Genomic DNA, 19,997 nt, shown 5'->3' on the forward strand with positions numbered 1-19,997 from the left:
TGGTGGTGGGGGGGAACAAATGCATGAAAAAATGCAACAAGGTGTGAATGCAAAAAGAAATCCTCCCTACCTGTAGACACCAACTGAAATCATGACTCTCTCTCTGAGAGATGCCTGCTGAGCAAGCCAGGGGCCCTTGTAGGAGCCTCCTACAAGCCAGGGGCCCTTTGGAGCCTCAGTCTGCGTCCAAATTTGGATTTGAAAGGGTAGAAGATGCAAATGGCCGAGGACACAGACTCCATCTCAAGCATCCAGACTGCAGAGTAGAGGCACAGTGGGCACAAACAAACCCGGCACAATTCAGGTGAGGCTCTGCCAGCTAGGGATTGGCACAATAACAACTTCCTTCCCGGTTCAGCACCTTGGAAGGCAAAGGAGCTGGCGTCAAGTTAGTTCAGAGGAGTCAAGGAAGAGACACACACTGGTGATCAAAGTGTCATCAAAATGTGACAGAACGTCTGTGCATTGCATGTCCTGCCAGTTCTGCCGCTGCCCTTAAAGTGCCTGGTTGACAGCCTCGGAAATTCTTAAGCCAAAAAGAGCAGGTTTGCAATTTGATGCCGTCTTTCAGGATGCCCTCGAGTGTTGTACCAGAAATTACGCATTTTTGAAATCGAAACGAGAAAGAAAAGCAGCAGCCAAAATTGTAGACAGTGAGCCCCACCACAAGCAGCAATGTGATGCTGAGCAGAGGATCTATTTTAGCGCTGGTTGTTGAGGGATAAGTGTTGGCACGGAGCAGTAATTGCATGGGATTTTTTCACATCTACCCTGTAAGGCAGCAGGACTTGGGTTTACTGACTCTTCCAAAAACCACCGCTTCAGACAGTGAGGTGCTTGCTCAATGCAACACAATCTGGATTTTACACAATCTGGTTTAGTTTATTGTCACGTGTGCCGAGGTGCAGCAAAAAGCTTTCATTCAGTGGAAGGACAATACTCATTTGAGCGGCTTTTCAAAAGGAACTGCAGATGCTGGAAAATCGAAGGTAGACAAAAATGCTGGAGAAACTCAGCGGGCGAGGCAGCAGCTATGGAGCGAAGGAAATAGGCAACGTTTCGGGTCGAAACCCTTCTTCAGACAATTGAGAGGAATGGCTCAATTGGAATTGAGCCATTTACAGTGTATTGATACATGATAAGGGAATAACGTTTAATGCAAGGTAAGGCCAGCAAAGTCTGGTCAAGGATAGTCCGATGAGGTACATAGTAGTTCAGGACTGCTCTGTGGTTGTGGGAGGATGATCCAGTTGCCTGATTGCAAACGCTCTGGAGCAGGACACAAATACACATCTTCTGATTTGGAAAGAGTGAACACCTGCTGAGCCCTGGGTGCATGGTGACGTGATGTATTTGCCACACGGCTCCTGCCTGCGATGAAGACAGTGGCCCGAGTTTTCCCCTCTCCTTCTTTGCCTCTTTGAAGAACTGGTATCATTGCCAGGCAGGCTCTGCCAAACCATTTTTCCAGAGTGCCAACCAGCAAGGAACGTTGGCAAAAGCAGATTAGCACAGAAAGCTCAGCAGCTTCCCACAAGTTAAGGCCCAAGGAAAATTTTGAAGCCGATGGTGTCAGGGTTTGCGATCCGGGGCGCTGTTTGCCTCACACATATTTCAGAAAGTTTGGGGATGTGCACCAAAATGATTTAACGACGTCAATGTTAAAAAAACGAACGTGAGAGTCAGGTATTGCAATTACAGGAGACTAGAAATGATGAAATGATAATTAAAGTAATGTACATATCAAGGATCAATAGCTTGCACAATAATCATTAATGGAGCATGTATGATAACAACTAATGGAGTGTGTAATCATGTTTAAAGGAATATGTTTAGTTGTGATCACAACATTATGTTTTAAATGATCAATGGAGTTCATATTAATGATGAATGGAGCGTGTATATTAACAGTTAATGGGGTATAAAACTAACTGATGGAACATAGACATAAAAAGCTGGAATGACTCATTGGGACAGGTAGCATCTCCGGAGAGAAGGAATGAATGACGTTTTGCGACCTGTTCCTTCTCTACAGAGATGCTGCCTGTCCCGCTGAGTTACTCCAGCACTTTGTGTCTACCTGCGGCTTAAACCAGCACCTGCAGTTCCTTCCTGCACAAACTAACTGATGGAGTCTGTTATGCAGCAATTAGTGGAGTGTGTGGAGCAATGATTAATGAAGTGTAAAGTCAACAGGTGGTTATTAAAACAATGTTTAATGAAGAGTAAAGTGGTGTGTGTAATAACAATGAATGAAATGCTCCAAACTCACCATGATGTCTCCCTTCAGCAGTAACGCAGGCTCGATGGAGACGCACAGCTTTTTACAACCGGGTGCTTGGACACTGCTGTGGCAAAAGGAATGAAACACGTGGATTTGTAAAGATGCAGATGGCTGGTAATCTCTATCCCGCACACTCATCCCCTCCTCCCCCCCCCCCCCCCCCCCCCCCCCCCCCCCCCCCCCGGACCCCAACAATTTTGGGCCCCATATCTGAGGAAGGAGGAGGTTTACAAGAACAATCCCAGGAATGAGTGGGTTAACTTATGATGAGCGTTTTATGGTACTGAACCTCTATTCGCTGGAGTTTAGAAGGATGAGGGGTACCCTCATTGAAATGTACAGAATAGTGAAAGGCTTGGATAGAGTGGATGTGGAGAGGATGTGGGAGAATCCACTAGTGGGAGAATCCAGGACCAGAGGTGGCAATGAATTCCACAGATTCACCAGCCTCTGACTAAAGAAATTCCTCCCCATCTCCATTCTGATGTAACATGACAATCAGATGCAGTGTTTATTCTGGATGAGGAATTCTTGAGCGAGAGTTAAGATATTATTAAAAACCAAATCCACAGAAAACAATCGTACATGGTTGTTTTTGCATTAAAAGAAGCTTAAGAGAATGTTTTTTCATTCCACGCAAGATGTTTCTTTGAGCATTGAGCATGTAGTCTGCAGACTACATAAATACACAGTAACTGGTCACTTACTAGATGCCTGAGGTGTAGACGAGTTGCATGGACTGATAAATCTTCAGGAATGGGTGGTATCCTGTAATTAAAACAGAAATCCATTGATCTTTGGCCTCTCATGGTCAGACATGGTCAACATTTTAATCTAAAGATAAGCACAATAAGCAAAGAGATAGTGGGAGAGGTTGGAGACCTCTGGAAAGGAGGGAACGGACAGCACTATTCAATCAACCCACGCCGCAAACTGCGTCATATGTAGCTCTATTCATCCCTTCCCTTTCACAACGAGTACAATTGTCCAATTGTCCATTTCAATTCTGCAATACAAGATGTGTAGGAAGGAACGGCAGATGCCGGTTTAAACCAAAGTGGAGTAACTCAGCAGGACAGGCAGCATCTCTGGAGAGAAGGAACGGGTGATGTTTCGGGTCGAGACCCTTCTTCAGACTGATGTCAGGGGAGGGGGCGGGACAGAGATGGAATGTAGTCGGAGACAGTAAGACTGGTGGGAGAACTGGGAAGGGGGAAGGGGTGGTGAGAGAGGGAAAACAAGGGCTATTTGAAGTTAGCGAAGTCCATGTTCATACCGCTGGGGTGTGAGCTACCCAAGCAAAATATGAGGTGCTGCTCCTGGTCATCGCTCTTTGTGGGATCTTGCTGTGCACGCGTTAGCTGCTGAGATTCCTACAATGACTACACAGCTCAAAACTACTCCAATGGCTGTGAAGTAGTTTGAGATGTCCCGAGGTTGTGATATGAGGCTCTGCATCAATCTATTGTTTATGCTGTTAACGGAAATGAATGGTTGACCTGGATTAGAGATCGCCACAGCGATGCATCTTCTTTTCCACATTCCTCAGATTCGAGTCCAAATTTGAGTCCAATTTGTGCTTGCACATAAATAAAATCTAATTACATATTCTGCAGCACTGCTAACTCCCCCAGAAGGTCAAAAACTCCAAAGGACAACCATTACGCAATGTCGTCAGCTGGGCCTGATGTGAATGCTTGGTCTTGTTTAAGATTCGGCTGCAAATCTAGAATGTTATTAGACTAGTGTGAAGAGCTCAGCCATTTCCTGTCCTAATTGCTCTAACTCTGGTTTATGAGCTTGGCGCTGTTAAACAAGCCGACGCAAAGACTCCTGCTTGACCTGCTGCTGTTCTGTTCTGTTGTCACTAAGTCATGCAAAGTTTCGGGGTTAAAGTAGGGGATCGCAAATTCACGGAAAGGTTTCGACACAGGAGGCCATTTGGTTTTATCATATCCATGATGGTCGATGAAGTGCCACCCAACCTAATCCCACTACGCAGGTTGTTGTGGGAAGGAACTGCAGATATATAGGAAGGAACTGCAGATGCTGGTTTAAACCGAAGATAGACACAGAGGAAAACTGGTTTCTAAAGAAGCTTGTAAGAAGCAACTGCAGATGCTGGTTTAAACCAAAGATAGACACAAAAAGCTGGAGTAACTCAGCGGGACAGGCGGCATCTCTGCAGAGAAGGAATGGGTGACGTTTCGGGGTGAGACCTTCAGTCTGAAGAAGGGTAGGTTTAGGCACAGAGTTAGTAATGGAGGGAAGTGTGGACTCTACGAAAGAGCAAAAGTGGTTGTAAAAGCATGGAAGCTAATGGGAGAGCAGGAGCTGTTCAGCCCATGTCGTGGAAGTGAGTGTAGGCAAAGTGGAATCAGCAGGAAAAATGAAGACGGTATTTCAGGAAGCTTGACCCCACTGTGGTGCTTCTCTGCCTGCGAAGGGAAAACAAAAAATAATTTTCCAGAGTTCAGGAGGTTATGAGATTTAAGCAGTTCTCGTGAGCTGAGTAAACACAGTGCAAATGCTCGGGAACATTCAGTGCTGCAGAAGGTCTGGAGGTTGAGCAACTTCCTATATTCCCAAGTAGACGAGAGTGGCACTGCACTAATGGTCACTAATCAATACTAAACTGTGAAAGCTGTTTAAATTCCTTGTCGAGATATGTGGAGCTGGGTAATTGTGACGTATTCAAGGAGCAGCTAGTAGTTGTCAAGGATTCTGTTAAACTCCATATGACATTCCTATAAGTGTCTGATATTATTGAGCAACCGGTTATTGAAGTCTGAAATGTCTTGATTGTTGCCATATTAGGAGCAGTCTTGGAGCGCTGTAAAGGCTGGGATGTTTCTGGAGATATTTCTACTAATTACCATGGCATCCACAATCAACAATTTCACAGTGAATGGCAGGCCCTGGGGAGTGGTGTGGAGCAGAGGGATCTCGGAGTGCAGGTACATAGTTCATTGAAGGCGGCATCATAGGTCGATAGGGTGGTCAAGAAGCTTTCGGTACGTTGGCTTTCATCTGTCAGGATACTGAGTATGGATGGGATGTGAAGTGTTCAGTTTTGGTCACCCTGCTCTGGGAAGGAGGTCATTGTACAGGAGTATAGGAGCAGGGAGGTTCTACTGCAGTTGTACAGGGTCTTGGTGAGACCACACCTGGAGTATTGCGTACAGTTTTGGCCAGTACAGAGAAGGTTCACCAGACTGATTCCTGGGATGGCAGGACTTTCATATGAAGAAAGACTGGATAGACTCGGCTTGTACTCGCTAGAATTTAGAAGATTGAGGGGGGATCTTATAGAAACTTACAAAATTCTTAAGGGGTTGGGCAGGCTAGATGTAAGAAGATTGTTCCCGATGTTGGGGAAGTCCAGAACAAGGGGTCACAGTTTAATGATAAGGGGGAAATCTTTTAGGACCGAGATGAGGAAAACATTTTTTACACAGAGAGTGGTGAATCTGTGGAATTCTCTGCCACAGAAAGTAGTTGAGGCCAGTTCATTGGCTATATTTAAGAGGGAGTTAGACGTGGCCCTTGTGGCTAAAGGGATCAGGGGGTATGGAGAGAAGGCAGGGATGGGATACTGAGTTGGATGATCAGCCATGATCATATTGAATGGCGGTGCAGGCTCGAAGGGCCGAATGGCCTACTCCTGCACCTATTTTCTATGTTTCTATTAAGCTGTCATTGCACACAGTATGTTCTGCAGATAATGGATGTGGATTGAAATAGATCTGCATGCATGCTTCCTGAACACAATTACCTCCATGGGGCTCAAAACTGGGTATAGCAGGGATGACGACATGGTGCAGGAACAGAGGCATGCTGTTCATTTTTATCGCTCCAGATAGCAGGCCGCTGAAGTAATAAATGTATCTGTAGGAGGAAAAGACAGTGAAGTCAGAGCTCTGAAAACTCACTCTAACCTCAACCTGGATACCATCTTGTGGTGCTGGGAGAGGAACACGCAAACCACTCACATACATCGGTGCACTATTTCAGCAGTGACAGGGTCTGAAGAAGGGTCTCGACCCAAAACGTCACCCATTCCTGCTCTCCATAGATGCTGCCTGTCCCGCTGAGTTACTCCAGCTTTTTGTGTCTATCTTCAGTATAAACCAGCATCTGCAGTTCCTTCCCACACATTAATTTGTAGGGCTACAGGAGTACATGGTGAGAAGGAATAGGACCGACTGAGAGTTGGTAATGGGCTGAAATAGCCTCTCTCTCTCTCTCTCTCTCTCTCTGTCATAACAAATATGTTACAATCTAGTCCTCACCGCAGTTCACAAATACAGTCCAGAATTGGGGTGGGCATGAGGGTGGTGGTGGTGGTTCTGCCTGGTGACGGGGCAAGGGGCTTCTGACTGATCCTTGTGCCCTTCCCAACCAAGCTCATTGTGCTAGGAACCAGTTGTAGCTCCTTGCTGAATCAGGAACAACATGTGGATTTGTACGGCACCTTTAACAGAATAAAGTGGCTTCAAGCAGGAGCTTTATCTGATGAAATCTCAGACCAAACCACATTGCTCAATCAAAGCAGGTAGCGTTGTGGGGTGTTTTAATGGAGGAGAGCGAGGCTGAGATGTTTCGGGAGGGGATTCCACCACACTTATAGTCCAGACACAGTGATAGAAACTGGTGCTGATCGAGTGGCCAGAACTGGAGGAGTGCTGAGATCTCAGAGGGTGACGGAGAGGCAAGACTATTTGACGACAAGAATAGCAAATTACATCTTTAAAATCCTCTCTGGTTTCTACATCATGGGAAGTGCAAGATTATCCAGCTCTGAACTGATTCCTGAGCCTGTAGAGAACAAATCAGAGCCTCTTTCATATATTTATCACTAGTAAAGTACGAACACCAACATTTGTACAAAAGAACACCAAAAGTACACACAAAAATCCTGCAATGGTGCTGTAAAATGAACAAGCAATGTATCATAAAAACATAGAAAATAGGTGCAGTAGTAGGCTATTCGGCCCTTTGAGCCAGCATTGCCATTCAATATGATCATGGCTGATCATCCCCAATCAGTATCCCATTCCTGCCTTCTCCCCATCACTTGATTACATTAGCCCTAAGAGCTAAATCTAACTCTCTCTTGAAAACATCCGGGTGAATTGGCCTCCACTGCCTTCTGTGGCAGAGACTTCCACAGATTCACAACTCTCTGGGTGAAAATGTTTTTCCTCATCTCAGTCCTAAATGGCCGACCCTTTATTCTTACACTGTGACCCCTGGTTCTGGACTGCCTCAACATTGGGAACATTTTTCCTGCATCTAGCCTGTCCAATCCCTTAAGAATCCCTGAATGAAAAGATGCTTGCTAATTGTTTATGCGCTAATTGCTATAAGGATATTGGCACTAGCTGAAGAGAGTGGTCTAATTTTTTAATCGGTGGCAGAACTTGTTTGAAGAGGTTCTGACCTGCTGTCTATATATGCACTGGTTGGACATGTCTAAACTGGGCACCTTTGCATTTGCCCTGATGTTTGCACCGGGCAGGTTATTACACCGTAAAACAACTAAAGGGCCTGTCCCACTTTCACGACCTAATTAACGACCTCTGCCAAGTTTGCCCTTGACTCGTACTCGCAGCATGGTCGTCACGAGGTCGTAGGAGGTCGTAGGTAGGTCATGGGAAGGTCGTAGCAGGCCGTGATGCTAGTCGTAGGTACTCGTGGCATCAAGTAGGTTGGGGCGTTTTTTCTAGCCTGATGAAAAATGGCCACGAGTAAAAAAGGTTGTGAATTAGGTCGTGAAAGTGGGACAGGCCCTTAACTGTCAGTTGGAAATGCAGGGTGGTCTCGGTATGAGGTGGGTTCACTCACCTGGTTTGTGAAGGCTGAATCGCTGGAGCCACTTTGTCCTCACAGAACTTCCTCATGGCGAGAGTACTGAGCGCCTGGTCAGCTCTGCATTTTAAAAAGGAGATACGTGTTAAGAACGACTTCACACCATGAACCCTCAGAACAAAACGTGGGATTGAGCACCGCTCCTGGAAATTGAGTGGATAATTCAGACCAGCGTTTGAGTGCAGGACGGAGGGGCTGCTGCAGCCTGAGCTCAATGCAAGAGGCATTTGCTGCATGAATCCTTCCTGCATTTGGGACTTCCCGCCGTGCAATAACTGGCCAGAGAGTCACAGCAAAGAAGCCCTTCGATGCCGTCGCTGTGACTGTCGGCCAGATTCCCACGTCCCGAAACCACGAGTGGGTTTCTGCTGAGTTGCAAGGAGTGCAATTGCTCAGCTGTCCCCCTGATCAGTGCAGAGTCGGCCTGGCTCCAGTTGCGGGTGGTAGATCTTACCCTGCAGAGATCTTGCTGTAGTGCATGTACGCTGCAATGATGACTCCCGTTCGGCCTTTGTTGCCCTGTTGAGACATAAACGAGAGAAGGGCTGATCTACTGGACCAACGTGGAAAAAGTCATAAGGTTAAAAGGAAGAGGAGTATCAATTCGGCCAATCAAGTCTTCTGCGCCATTCAATCTCCGCCATCTCTCCCTCCTAACCCCATTCTCCTGCCTTCTCCCCATAACCCCTGACACCCGTACTAATCAAGAATCTATCTATCTCCGCCTTAAAAATATCCACTGACTTGTCCTCCACAGCCTTCTGTGGCAAAGAATTCCACAGATTCACCACCCTCTGACTAAAGAAATGTCTCCTCACCTTCTTCCTAAAAGAGTGTCCTTTAATTCTGAGACACATTCATAAAGCTGAACCTGCTGGGAATAAACCTGGCAACATAAGATTCAACTTCAAGTGTGAGTTTAGAAGAATGAGGGGGGGAACCTCATCGAAACGTACAGAATAGTGAAAGGCTTGGATGTAGTGGATGTGGAGAGGATGTTTCCACTAGTGGGAGAGTCTAGGACCAGAGGTCACAGCCGCAGAATTAAAGGACGTTCTTTTAAGAAGCAGATGAGGAGGAATTTCTTTAGTCAGAGGGTGGTGAATCTGTGGAATTCTTTGCCACAGAAGGCTGTGGAGGCCGTCAGTGGATATTTGTAAGGCAGAGGTAGATATATTCTTGATTAGTATGGGTGTCAGGGGTTATGGGGAGAAGGCAGCAGAATGGGGTTAGGGGGGAGAGATAGATCAGCCATGATTGAATTGCAGAGTGGACTCGATGGGCCGAATGGCCTAATTCTGCTCCGATGACGTATGAACTTCCCTCATATGCTCGAGAAAAAAGCCTCCTGTGTGTGTCGGGTAGCTACATGCAAAGGGACAGAGAAACTTCAGCAACACACTGCTGGAGTATTTCTTTATCCCGTTTGAATTGCCATCAACCCCCCCCCCCCCCCCCCCCCCCCCCCCCCCCCACCACTTCCTCACCTTGCAGTGCAGGACGACAACGTGGTGTGGGTCAGAGTTGAGCCACATCTCCATGGCTTTGCAGATAGCGCAGATCTTGTCCAGCGGAGGAGCATGAAGGTCAGGCCAGCCAAAGTCCTGAACCTGATAATCCAAAGCAGATCAGGGTTATTATTGCAGAGAAACAAGGGACTGCAGATGCTGGTTTACTAAATAAACACACACACACACACACACACACATACACACACAAAGTGCTGGAGATAGACACAAAAAGATGGAGTAACCCAGTGGGTCAGACAGCATCTCTGGAGAAAAGGAATGGGTGAGGTTTCGGGTCGAGAGCAAGATGGGTCTCAACCCAAAATGTCACCCATTCCTTTGGTCCAGAGATGCTGTCTGACCCACTGGGTTACTCCATCTTTTTGTGTCTATCTTCTGTTTAAAGCAGCATCTGCAGTTCCTTCCTACGCACAAAGTGCTGGAGTAACTCAGCAGGTGAGGCAGCATCTCTGGAGAACATGGATAGGTGATGTTTCAGGTTGGGACCCTTCTTCAGATCTCCATTTGCCTGACCTGCTGAGTTACTCCAGCACTTTGTGCCTTTTTTTCCCCCCAGGGTTACTATTTATTTGTTTACTCATTTCCCAGATGGCAGCATCACTGGCAAGACTGGCATTTATCATTTAACAATCTGGTGGCGTAACTACCATCTTCACCAACACTAGATTTATGTTATTCCAGAGTTCTGCTAACTTCCACAGTGCTATGGTCATGCCTCTGTTTCTAGATGTGATCCACAGAAACATAGAAAATAAGTGCAGGAGTAGGCCATTCGGCCCTTCGAGCCAGCACCACCATTCAATATGATCATGGCTGATCATCCAAAATCAGTACCCCGTTCGTGCGTTCCCTCGATTCCCTTAGCCCTGAGAGCTAAATCTAACTCTCTCTTGAAAACATCCAGTGAATTGGCCTCCACTGCCTTCTGTGGCAGAGAATTCCACAGATTCACAACTCTCTGGGTGAAAACGTTTTTCCTCATCTCAGTCTTAAATGGCCTACCGCTTATTCTTAAACTGACTCATTGCATATTCATTGCATACGATGAGCGTTTGACAGCACTGAGCATCTACTCGCTGGAGTTTAGAAGGTTGAGGGGGAACCTCATTGAAACTTACAGAATAATGAAAGGCCTGGATAGAGTGGATGTGGAAAGGATGTTTCCACTGGTGGGAGAGTCTAGGACCAGAGGTCATAGCCTCAGAATTAAAGGGCACTCTTTTAAAAAGGAGGTGAGGAGGAACTTCTTTAGTCAGAGGGTAGTTAATCTGTGGAACATTGCCACAGAGAGCTGTGGTGCCAAGTCAGGGGATATTTTTAAGGCAGAGATACACAAGTTCTTGATTAGAACGGGTGCCAAGGGTTATGGGGAGAAAGCAGGAAAATGGGATTAGGAGGCAGCGATCAGCCATGATTGAATGGCGGAGTAGACTCGATGGGCTGAATGGACTAATTGTACTCCTATAATTTGTGAATGTGAACGTGAACATCGGGCTGCATGGCCTCCTTCAATGCTGAATCTGTTCTAAAATAGCTGAAATGGTTTGATGAGAACTTCAGTCCAACATACCTTGGGGTTGAGTCTGCTGATATCTTGCCTTCTTTCAGACAGATTGAAAAGCTATAAAATAAATATAGTTATTTTAAACAGGTGAAACATGGTGGATTTGTATGCTGACACCCAGCTGCTGGAGCGGTTAGATCAGGAGCCCCTGACAGTGACTGTTTAAGGCCTCCCAAGAATCAAGCATACTCTTGTACCAGCCACCATTGCTGGATACAAGGGCATTCTCTTGTGTAGCCTTCAGCAAAGACGTGTGGGGTTTACTTCACTTGGGCAGCTTACAACCCAGTGGTATGAACATTGACTTCTCTAACTTCAAGAAACCCTTGAATTCCCTCTCTCTCCATTACTCCCCCTCCCAAGTCGCACCAGCTTCAAAGCTGTCTTGTTGTCTCGTTGTCTGTACTCGTTCTCACCTAGCCCACAGCTAACAATGGCCTGTTTCCTTCATCATCGTTACTTTTTTGCATATCTTACATTTATTTGTTCTATATCTCTCTACATCATCGTCTATATCTCTCGTTTCCCTTTCCCCCCCGACTCTCAGTCTGAAGAAGGGCCTCGACCCGAAACTTCAACTATTCCTTCTCTCCAGAGATGCTGCCTGACCTGCTAAGTTACTCCAGCATTTTGTGTCCATCTAGGGTTTGTGAACCTTAAACCGCAACTGTGCATCCAAAGACTGCTGGGGGATTTTTCAAACAGGAGTTTCTCCCCGTGCTCCTGAACCAAGAATTTCTTTCCATTCTTCTAAACAGAAAGAAAATCACAGGCTCATGAGTGTGGAGCTCCTTGTGAGCTACAGTCCTTTGCGTCTGGTTCCCAAACTCCTCCGCCCATTTTATTTCCTCCCATTCGTGCTTCCACTCAGTAATTATGTGTCTATGGATTGCTTAGCAATGATTGGGGAAACAAAAATGACCGCAACTTTCTGAATGAATTCATGGCACGTGCTTTTATAGCTGCAGACAGGGCAGTGTGGACATTATTTCAGTGTGTTTGAATAGCATTCCTCACCTAATATTGACACAAAGGAGCTCTCTGTTTATTTTAAATAGGTCTCCATCTTTTAAGAGGAGTTGCAGACAAACCGATCCATTTACAAGAAGTGTCTGACTGCCAACTCACAACTTGGCCGAACAATGTCTGGGTGATATTTAGAAGCTTTACACAGTGACAGATACAAATTAAGATTCAGACACGGTGCTATGATAAACCTGACTGCAACATAATCCCAAATAAAGCTGCCTTTTCTTTTGAACTTTAGAATGGCTGGCAAGGGTGGCATTTATAACCCGTCTGTAATTGCCACCTGAAGTGAGTGGCTTGTGGGTCGATATCTGAGGGCATATGAGAATAAGTTATATCACTGTGTGTCTGGCATATAGGCCAGACCACAAATGGAAAACGGTGGAGTCAAGAAACGACAGATGCCGAAATCCTGATCAAAAAGCAGTGTGCTGTAGGAAATCAGCGGGTCAGGCAGCATCTGGGAAGAAAATGGGCAGATGACGCTTCAAGTCGGGACCCTTCTTCAATCTCATGTTCATCGGTGATAGGAGCAAGATTGGGCCGTTCGGCCCATCAAATCTATTCCGCCATTCAATCATGGCTGATCTATCTCAGCGGGTGCGGCAGCATCTATGGAGCGAAGGAAATAGACAACGTTTCGGGCCGAAACGTTGCCTATTTCCTTCGCTCCATAGATGCTGGCGCACCCACTGAGTTTCTCCAGCATTTTTGTCTACCTTCGATTTTCCAGCATCTGCAGTTCCTTCTTGAACATGGCTGATCTGTCTTTCTCTCTCGACCCCATTCCCCTGCCTTCGCCCCATAATTTTCAATAAATGTGTAAAGATTAATGGCTAGAATTAACCAGGATGTTCTCTCTCACGGCTACTGAAGTCAAGTTGGAAGGCAGCTCTGCTCCTGTGGGGCTGAAGGTGAAGGTGGAGATCTGCCTGCAGATCGACTGTTTGCAGCAAGAGCCAAGGTGAAGGTGTGCGTTGGAACAAAAGGTCGTGGGAACGACGGGCAGTGGCTCCTCCCCATAACCCCTGGCACCCTGCAAATCTGCTGAAGGGACCCAACTGGAAACGTCGCCTTTGGATTTTCTTTAAATTCCACTCGACATCATTAAGTGTGCTGAGCATACCCCAAGTGTCTGGAGATCCACCTACCAGATAATTGTCTCCATGCTTGGACTTCAGCATCTGGGCCACCTCCTTCAGATTGCTGCGGTATCGCTGTTCCTCGAGCACCAGCGGGAAGAAGACTGAAATTATCCGCTCCGTGATGTAGGTCAGGTCAAAGTCGTAGTTCCTCTCCATGACGTGGTCCACACTGAAACTCCTGATCAAAGGGCAGGAGAGCAAACCATGGTGAAGAGCTCAGCGGCAGCGGCAGACGTTACACTGACAATGGGCAAGGAACACTGTAACGTAATCACTGTAACTTTGCCACCATGTTGTGCTATCAAATCCCCACCTCCACCATGAAAACCCCAGAGGTTCGTTGACGTTGTTCTGGGAAGGCAACCTGTTTGGTTTGGCTGCACATGACTCGTCGCATACACGTTGGACTCGGACATGGGAAACCGCTCACAAAGCAGCTCTTCCCAGCAGAGCACCCCCCCCCCCCCCTTACTCCCACCACTCCCCCCCCCCCCAAACCATCACAAAGATTACTGCATTTCAATAGCACTATTCACATCCCTTTCAGAACACCTCACTCCAAAGGAAGCACCATTGAAGAGCAGAACCATTGTAAAGTAGGAAAGGTGGCATCCACGATCCCACAAACAACAAATGTGACCTTGAGCAGATTATGAAAACGCTCAGTGTTGACTGAGCGATGAATTTTGGCCAGACCACTGGAGGAGTCTCCACGTGCTCGTCGGCAAAACCGTGGAGTCTTTCGCATCCACCCGAGAAGGCAGACCTCAGTTTTACGTGTCGTCCAAAAGACAGCACTCCCTCAATGCCGCCGTCTTAAGATTCATATACTCAAGTCTGCAGATTGGGACTTGGACCCACAACACTGGGGCTTGCAAGAGGCAAGAGCACAAGCACGGAGCCACAGCTGATACCGGCCACAACTTACAGCAAATCCAATCATTTACCGTTTGAATTTTGAGCATTCCAAAGACTTCAGAACTGGAGATTTCTAATTCAATTAAGCATGCACCACAAACCTCCCAGGCATAGAAGAACATGATGGCAATGTCTATTATATCAGTCTGGCTTTCATAAAGGGCCTTTCAGTGTTGGCTCCTGTGGATGAGTATTAATTCTCTTTGTAACCCTGAGGCCTTGCGTTCTTGGCATCACTGAAGAGGGAGTGAGCTGTGTTCCAGATCACGCACCACCCAAGGCTTCCTTGACACTTCACAAGTTCCTTCATTCCTTCAATTATCTATTTTTCAAATGATCGCCTGAACAAATTGACTGGATTACCTTGGCAGAGTGCTCCTCTGACTGGCACTTTTCAAAGATTTTGTTGACCCCTACACAAAGAAAAGAACTTTATTTCAACCAGTGAACGTGGAAACAAAAAAAACCCATCTCCTACGGTATGAAGGCATCTTGCTTTTTGTTTTATCTCTTCATGTTTAATACTGTTTATCACAACTGCGTGGGCTGGGAACTGGCAAAGTCATTCTTGTGAAGGGAGTATCGTATTTCAGATTTGGGCACGTCGCCAGCTAAACCCAGGAACGCTCATAACAAATCAAATACTAGTTACAGTACGTGAGTTCACCAGAAGAAAGCGATGTTGATGGATAGAGGTTTGGACAGGGAGATACAAGAAGGCTCAGGGGCCGCCAGTGTAAAACCAATGGCCCTCCCTCCGAGAATATATAGCCTAGATTAATCTCAGTTTTACTCTCCCAGATTGTACAGGGCCCCGGTGAGACCGCAGCTGGAGTATTGTGAGCAAGTTTGGTCTCCTAATTTGAGGAAGGACATTCTTGCTATTGAGGGAGTGCAGCGTAGGTTCACCAGGTTAATTCCCGGGATGGCGGGACTGACATAGGATGAAAGAAAGGGTCGACTGGGCTTGTATTCGCTGGAATTTAGAAGGATGAGGGGATATCTTATAGAAACATATAACATTCTTAAAGGACTGGATAGTCTACATGAAGGAAAAATGTTCCCCATGTTGGGGGAGTCCAGAACCAGGGGTCAGAGTTTAAGAACAAGAAGTAGGCCATTTAGGACTGAGGTGAGGAAAAATGTTTTCACCTTGTGAATCTGTGGAATTCTCTGCCACAGAATGCAGTGGAGGCCAATTCACTGGATGTTTTCAAGAGAGAGCTAGATGTAGGTCTTGGGGCTAAAGGAATCAAGGGATATGGGGAGAAAGCAGGAATGGGGTACTGATTTTGGATGATCAGCCATATTGAATGGCGGGGCAGGCTCGAAGGGCCAAATGGCCTATACCTGCACATATTTTCTCAAATATGGGAAGTGGATTTCACCCTAGGGGGCCACATGAGTGGCAAGGGCGACGGGTAAAATTTTGTAAACACTACGTTACGAGGTATTGAATGTACGGATAGCCGCCGAAGATGTCAGAAGAGTTTTGTATATATTTTTTATTCTGCATAAAGTTTATTTTGATTTTTAATTTTTTTTTAAAAAGACACTCGTATGGGCTTGTACACGCCAGAGACTTTCGGAAGGACGGAAGGCCCTTCCGCGCTGCTCTGGGATTTACACAGGGTCAGCAGGGTCATAAATGCCACGCGCAGCAAAGATGGTCCTTGCCAAAGCACATCTTACAAAATGGACACCTGTCACTGCTCAGTAGAGACACCATTCACCGTCGGGAATATAAGGGGCGAAAACACCGGGAAAGAATAAGCATCACGCTACGGGGGAGACGGAAAGCATGGAACATCAAAGCAAAACATTAACCGAAAGGAGGAAAATGGATTAAAAATAAAGAGAATGTACAATTCGGAGGCTTTGAAGTCTGCCTACAGTTTCTTGCTTCACCATCCCTGTTACATACAGTTAAAACATATTAATGCAGAATGTGAGGGAAAACTTGGGCACTTACTCTGTGAAGGAATCTTATCTACTTGTAAAGATAATAGCCTCCAGCACTTGATACTTCACCAAGCATGTGGGCACATGTCATTGCCACAGCGTTTAACACAGACACAAACACAGAGGCTGACAAACAGGCAGACAGTCATGCTCACACGCTCACATTATTTTACTTACCAAATGCTCTATATTCTTCACTGTTCCAGTACCCTTTCTTGGCTATGGAGATCGGAAACAGGAAAGCTATTAACTGACGCATCAACAAAACTAGCCCTTATCCTACAGGAATCCAGACTGAGCCGATTCTGGGCATCCATCCAGGCCCGCTAACGTGACAGTAATGTTGTCCGTTTCGTTCCCTGACCCACAGCGCACCAACCCGCGCGGCCCCCAGCAACTCCACCACCCCACTCCCTTTTTTAAAGGGAAGAGAAGTCAGCAATGTCCTGTCATTTTCAGAAACGACACGACCTCGGAGAGGCAGAAAACGAGAGAAAAAAAGTCTGTAGGATCCTCTTGCCCAGGAGAATTACATTGTGCATCACAGGGGGTTTTTTTGGGTTTTTTTTTTTACTGCTTACATCTAAAAACAACACATTCTGTAAAGTTCTAGTGCTGAATGTGACCCGGTGGTAAATGTAAACATTTGAAGAGGCCAAATATTTATCAAACTTGCAGCGTTTACCAATGAAAGAGCTGGGGAGCTCAGGGCCTACGCAGGGGGTCAGAAATGTTGCAGTGACATCGCTGAAGCGTCCCCTAGCCAGGAAGCCAAGCCGCTCTGCTGGTGGGTCAGGTAGCACAGTTGTTAAGTTCGTGGACTAGTAACCAACAGTGATAGAAAGATGCAGTGTGGGAAGGAACTGCAGATGCTGGTTTGAGCCGAAGATAAACACAAAATGCTGGAGTAACTCAGCGGGACAGGCAGCAGCTCTGGAGAGAAGGAACGGGTGACGTTTCGTGTCGAGACCCTTCTTCAGACTGAGTCAGGGGGAGATAAAGAGATAAGTATGTGTAAGGTGTGAGAACGAGACATCAAAGGGGATGGAGATCAAGGAAGATGTAGAATAGAACATTGTTAGCTAGGAAAAGGTGACAACAAAGCAAACAGAGCCAAAATGTAACCAGAGAGATTAGTACTTAGTCAGACTGGTCGGAGAACTGGGAATGGGGGGGGGGGGGGGGGGGGGGGGGGGTGTGGGGGAATGGAGAGAGAGGGGGTGCAAGGGTTACTTGAAGTTAGAGAAGTCAATGTTCATACCGCTGGGGTGTAAGCTGCCCAAGCGGAATATGAGATGCTGTTCCTCCAATTTGTGCTGGGCCTCACTCTGACAGCGGAGGAGGCCCAGGACAGAAAGATTCTAGGTTCAAATCCCACCTCAGCAGTTGGAGAGCTTAAATTCAAGTTAAACCAACAAAACCAGAGGAATTAATAGCTAGTTTTGGGAACCACCTGCTTCACTAATGCACTTCAGTGGAGTACATCTGCTGTCCTTATCCGCTCTGGTCTCCAGGCCCACCAAATGTACATGGCACATACGTCTCCTTAGTTCAGGGGCAATTGATCATAAATGTCAGCGACGTCAATAGTCCATGATTGAATGAGTTTTAAACAACAGAGTTTTGAAGAATTTTGCCGTAAAATATCCTGTTTTCATTTCATTTACTCATTCATAAGAGGCGGGAGTCATTGGCAGGACCCATTCACCACTAATTGACCCCATGAACTGAGTGGCTTGCAAGGGAAACCAGATGTGACGACAATTCAGCAGTTCCACAGTTACCAGTGCAAATAATAATTTGTTTAATGTGAGATTTGTTCAGTTAATTAAATAACTGCAGGGCTGGGATTTGAACCTCGGGTCCTCACATTAATAGTCCAGGACTCTGAATTCAAGTCCAATGGCGTATCCACTATGCTACTGTAAACTACAGAACTGCTCATGAAGCAAACAGGTTTCAGATGCTTCATAAGTGATAGAAGAAGAATTAGGTTATTCTGCCCATCAAGTCTACTCTGCCATTCGATCATGGCTGATCTATCTTCCCCTCTTAACCCCGTTCTCTAGCCATAACCCCATAACCCCTGATGCCTGTATTAATCAAGAATCTATCTATCTCTGCCTAAAAAATAACCATTGACTTGGCCTCCACAACTGTCTGTGGCAATGAATTCCACAGATTTACTTATGTGCACACACACACTGTATTGATAGAACACATCGACGGTGGCAAGTTGTTTTTTAGGGAGGGAGATTAGTTGGGATACTGCTCGATTCCATGGCACATGTGGGATACGAGTCAGGGGAGCTGTGCAGCCAGCAGACGTGTCGATTGTTGAGGTTATTCAGAAACCTTGCAAACGCATGTACGGTTTTGCAGTCCCCTTAAACTGGAAATTTCCTGGAAAGATAAGGGGCTTCAGATCTGTGGTCTGGACGGGGAAGTGGAGTCGAGGGACACAATCGCACTGTTGAATAGCTCTTTTTGATTCTCTCTTTATTTCCTTAAGACCATCACATATATAAAGGTCTGGCCACGAGGCCAACAAGAATGGAGACCTTTGGTAATTTACACCCATAGAAAGATTGATTGGTGTTTCCATTGACAAAGAGCTGAAGGACTAGGGAACACAGTGCAACATTTTGGCCAATAGATACAAGGCGAAATGGGGGAGGAGGGGAGACTCTTTTATGCAGTGAACAATGATCTGGAACTGGCTGCTTTAGAGGTGCTGAAAACAGTCATTTGGGGCTTTCGAAAGGGACAGCACGATGGCACAGCCAGCAGAGCCGTTGCCTCACAGCACTACGGACCCCCAGTTCGATCCTGACCTTGGGTTCTAGACTCCTCACCCAGGGAACCATGCTCCCAGCACCCTGCAGGAATTTTGTACATCTCAATGGGATTATCTCTCATTCTGCTGAACTCCGGGGAATGAAAGCCCAGTATTCCAGCTTGCATTGTGTGCCGATTTCAGTTCTGCAAATCCTGCCTTTAACTCCCAGTGAGAAGTGTTAAGGGGACGTTATCGATGTGATTGTAGGACGACTTGAAACCCAAGAGCTTTTAAGTCCTGGCTTTCAGCTGCTCAGCACCCCAGCCCAAACAGAAGCACAAACTGATGGCTGACAGTGGGGAATAAGTAACTCGGGGCATCCAGAGGGGTAATACTGGACAGAGAGCAAAGTTAGTTTGTAGTTGGAGAAGTTGGAGGGTGGGACAATGTCAGGAGGACATTGTAAGGGAAGTGGAGGGTGCGGGTGGGGGCACAGGTTTTCTCTTCTGCCTCACAAGGGAACAAAAATCGAATTGAAAATAGCTTACCTTTCTGGGACCAGGTTGGGAACTCAAAGTTGCTTCTCTGTGTTAAAATTGCTTCTCTGGGTTAAAATTGTTGTTGGGGCTGAATGGGACCACAGGCCATGCTGTGATTTTTAACAAAAGTGCCCTGCAGTCCACCAACAATCACCGACTCAAAAGGAGCAGGTGAAGGTTCCACCCGACAGGTTCAGGTGAGGCGAGAATGTTAACTGGGTCAGATTGAAACCTGCCTTTTGAGCTGAAAGCACCGTGTAAACTGGTCAACGCTGCGAATCAGGAGGCTGGCGCGACAGAAGGGCTCATTTTACAGTGTTTACTCACACATTGTTATGATGGAGAAGTCGGGTTGCGCCCCCTTTCATTATTATTAC

General features: G+C 46.4%; 1 protein-coding gene across 6 annotated transcripts in view; it reads right to left on the reverse strand.

The window, feature by feature from the left end:
- Positions 1–19,997, reverse strand: part of tns2 (tensin 2) — a 161,204-nt gene that overhangs the window by 49,104 nt on the left and 92,103 nt on the right. For all 6 annotated transcript variants that reach the window (XM_033015573.1, XM_033015572.1, XM_033015571.1 and 3 more), the window contains exons 5-14: positions 16,480–16,521; positions 14,704–14,753; positions 13,429–13,600; positions 11,255–11,305; positions 9,643–9,765; positions 8,610–8,674; positions 8,132–8,215; positions 6,060–6,172; positions 2,992–3,052; positions 2,273–2,348 (exon numbers count right to left, since the gene is read on the reverse strand). In XM_033015573.1, coding sequence (XP_032871464.1) covers positions 2,273–2,348; positions 2,992–3,052; positions 6,060–6,172; positions 8,132–8,215; positions 8,610–8,674; positions 9,643–9,765; positions 11,255–11,305; positions 13,429–13,600; positions 14,704–14,753; positions 16,480–16,521 — 837 coding nt within the window. The remainder of the gene's footprint in view (positions 1–2,272; positions 2,349–2,991; positions 3,053–6,059; positions 6,173–8,131; positions 8,216–8,609; positions 8,675–9,642; positions 9,766–11,254; positions 11,306–13,428; positions 13,601–14,703; positions 14,754–16,479; positions 16,522–19,997) is intronic.

This window comes from Amblyraja radiata, chromosome 46 (genome assembly GCF_010909765.2).
Source record: "Amblyraja radiata isolate CabotCenter1 chromosome 46, sAmbRad1.1.pri, whole genome shotgun sequence".
In the NCBI taxonomy this organism is placed as follows: Eukaryota; Metazoa; Chordata; class Chondrichthyes; order Rajiformes; family Rajidae; genus Amblyraja; species Amblyraja radiata.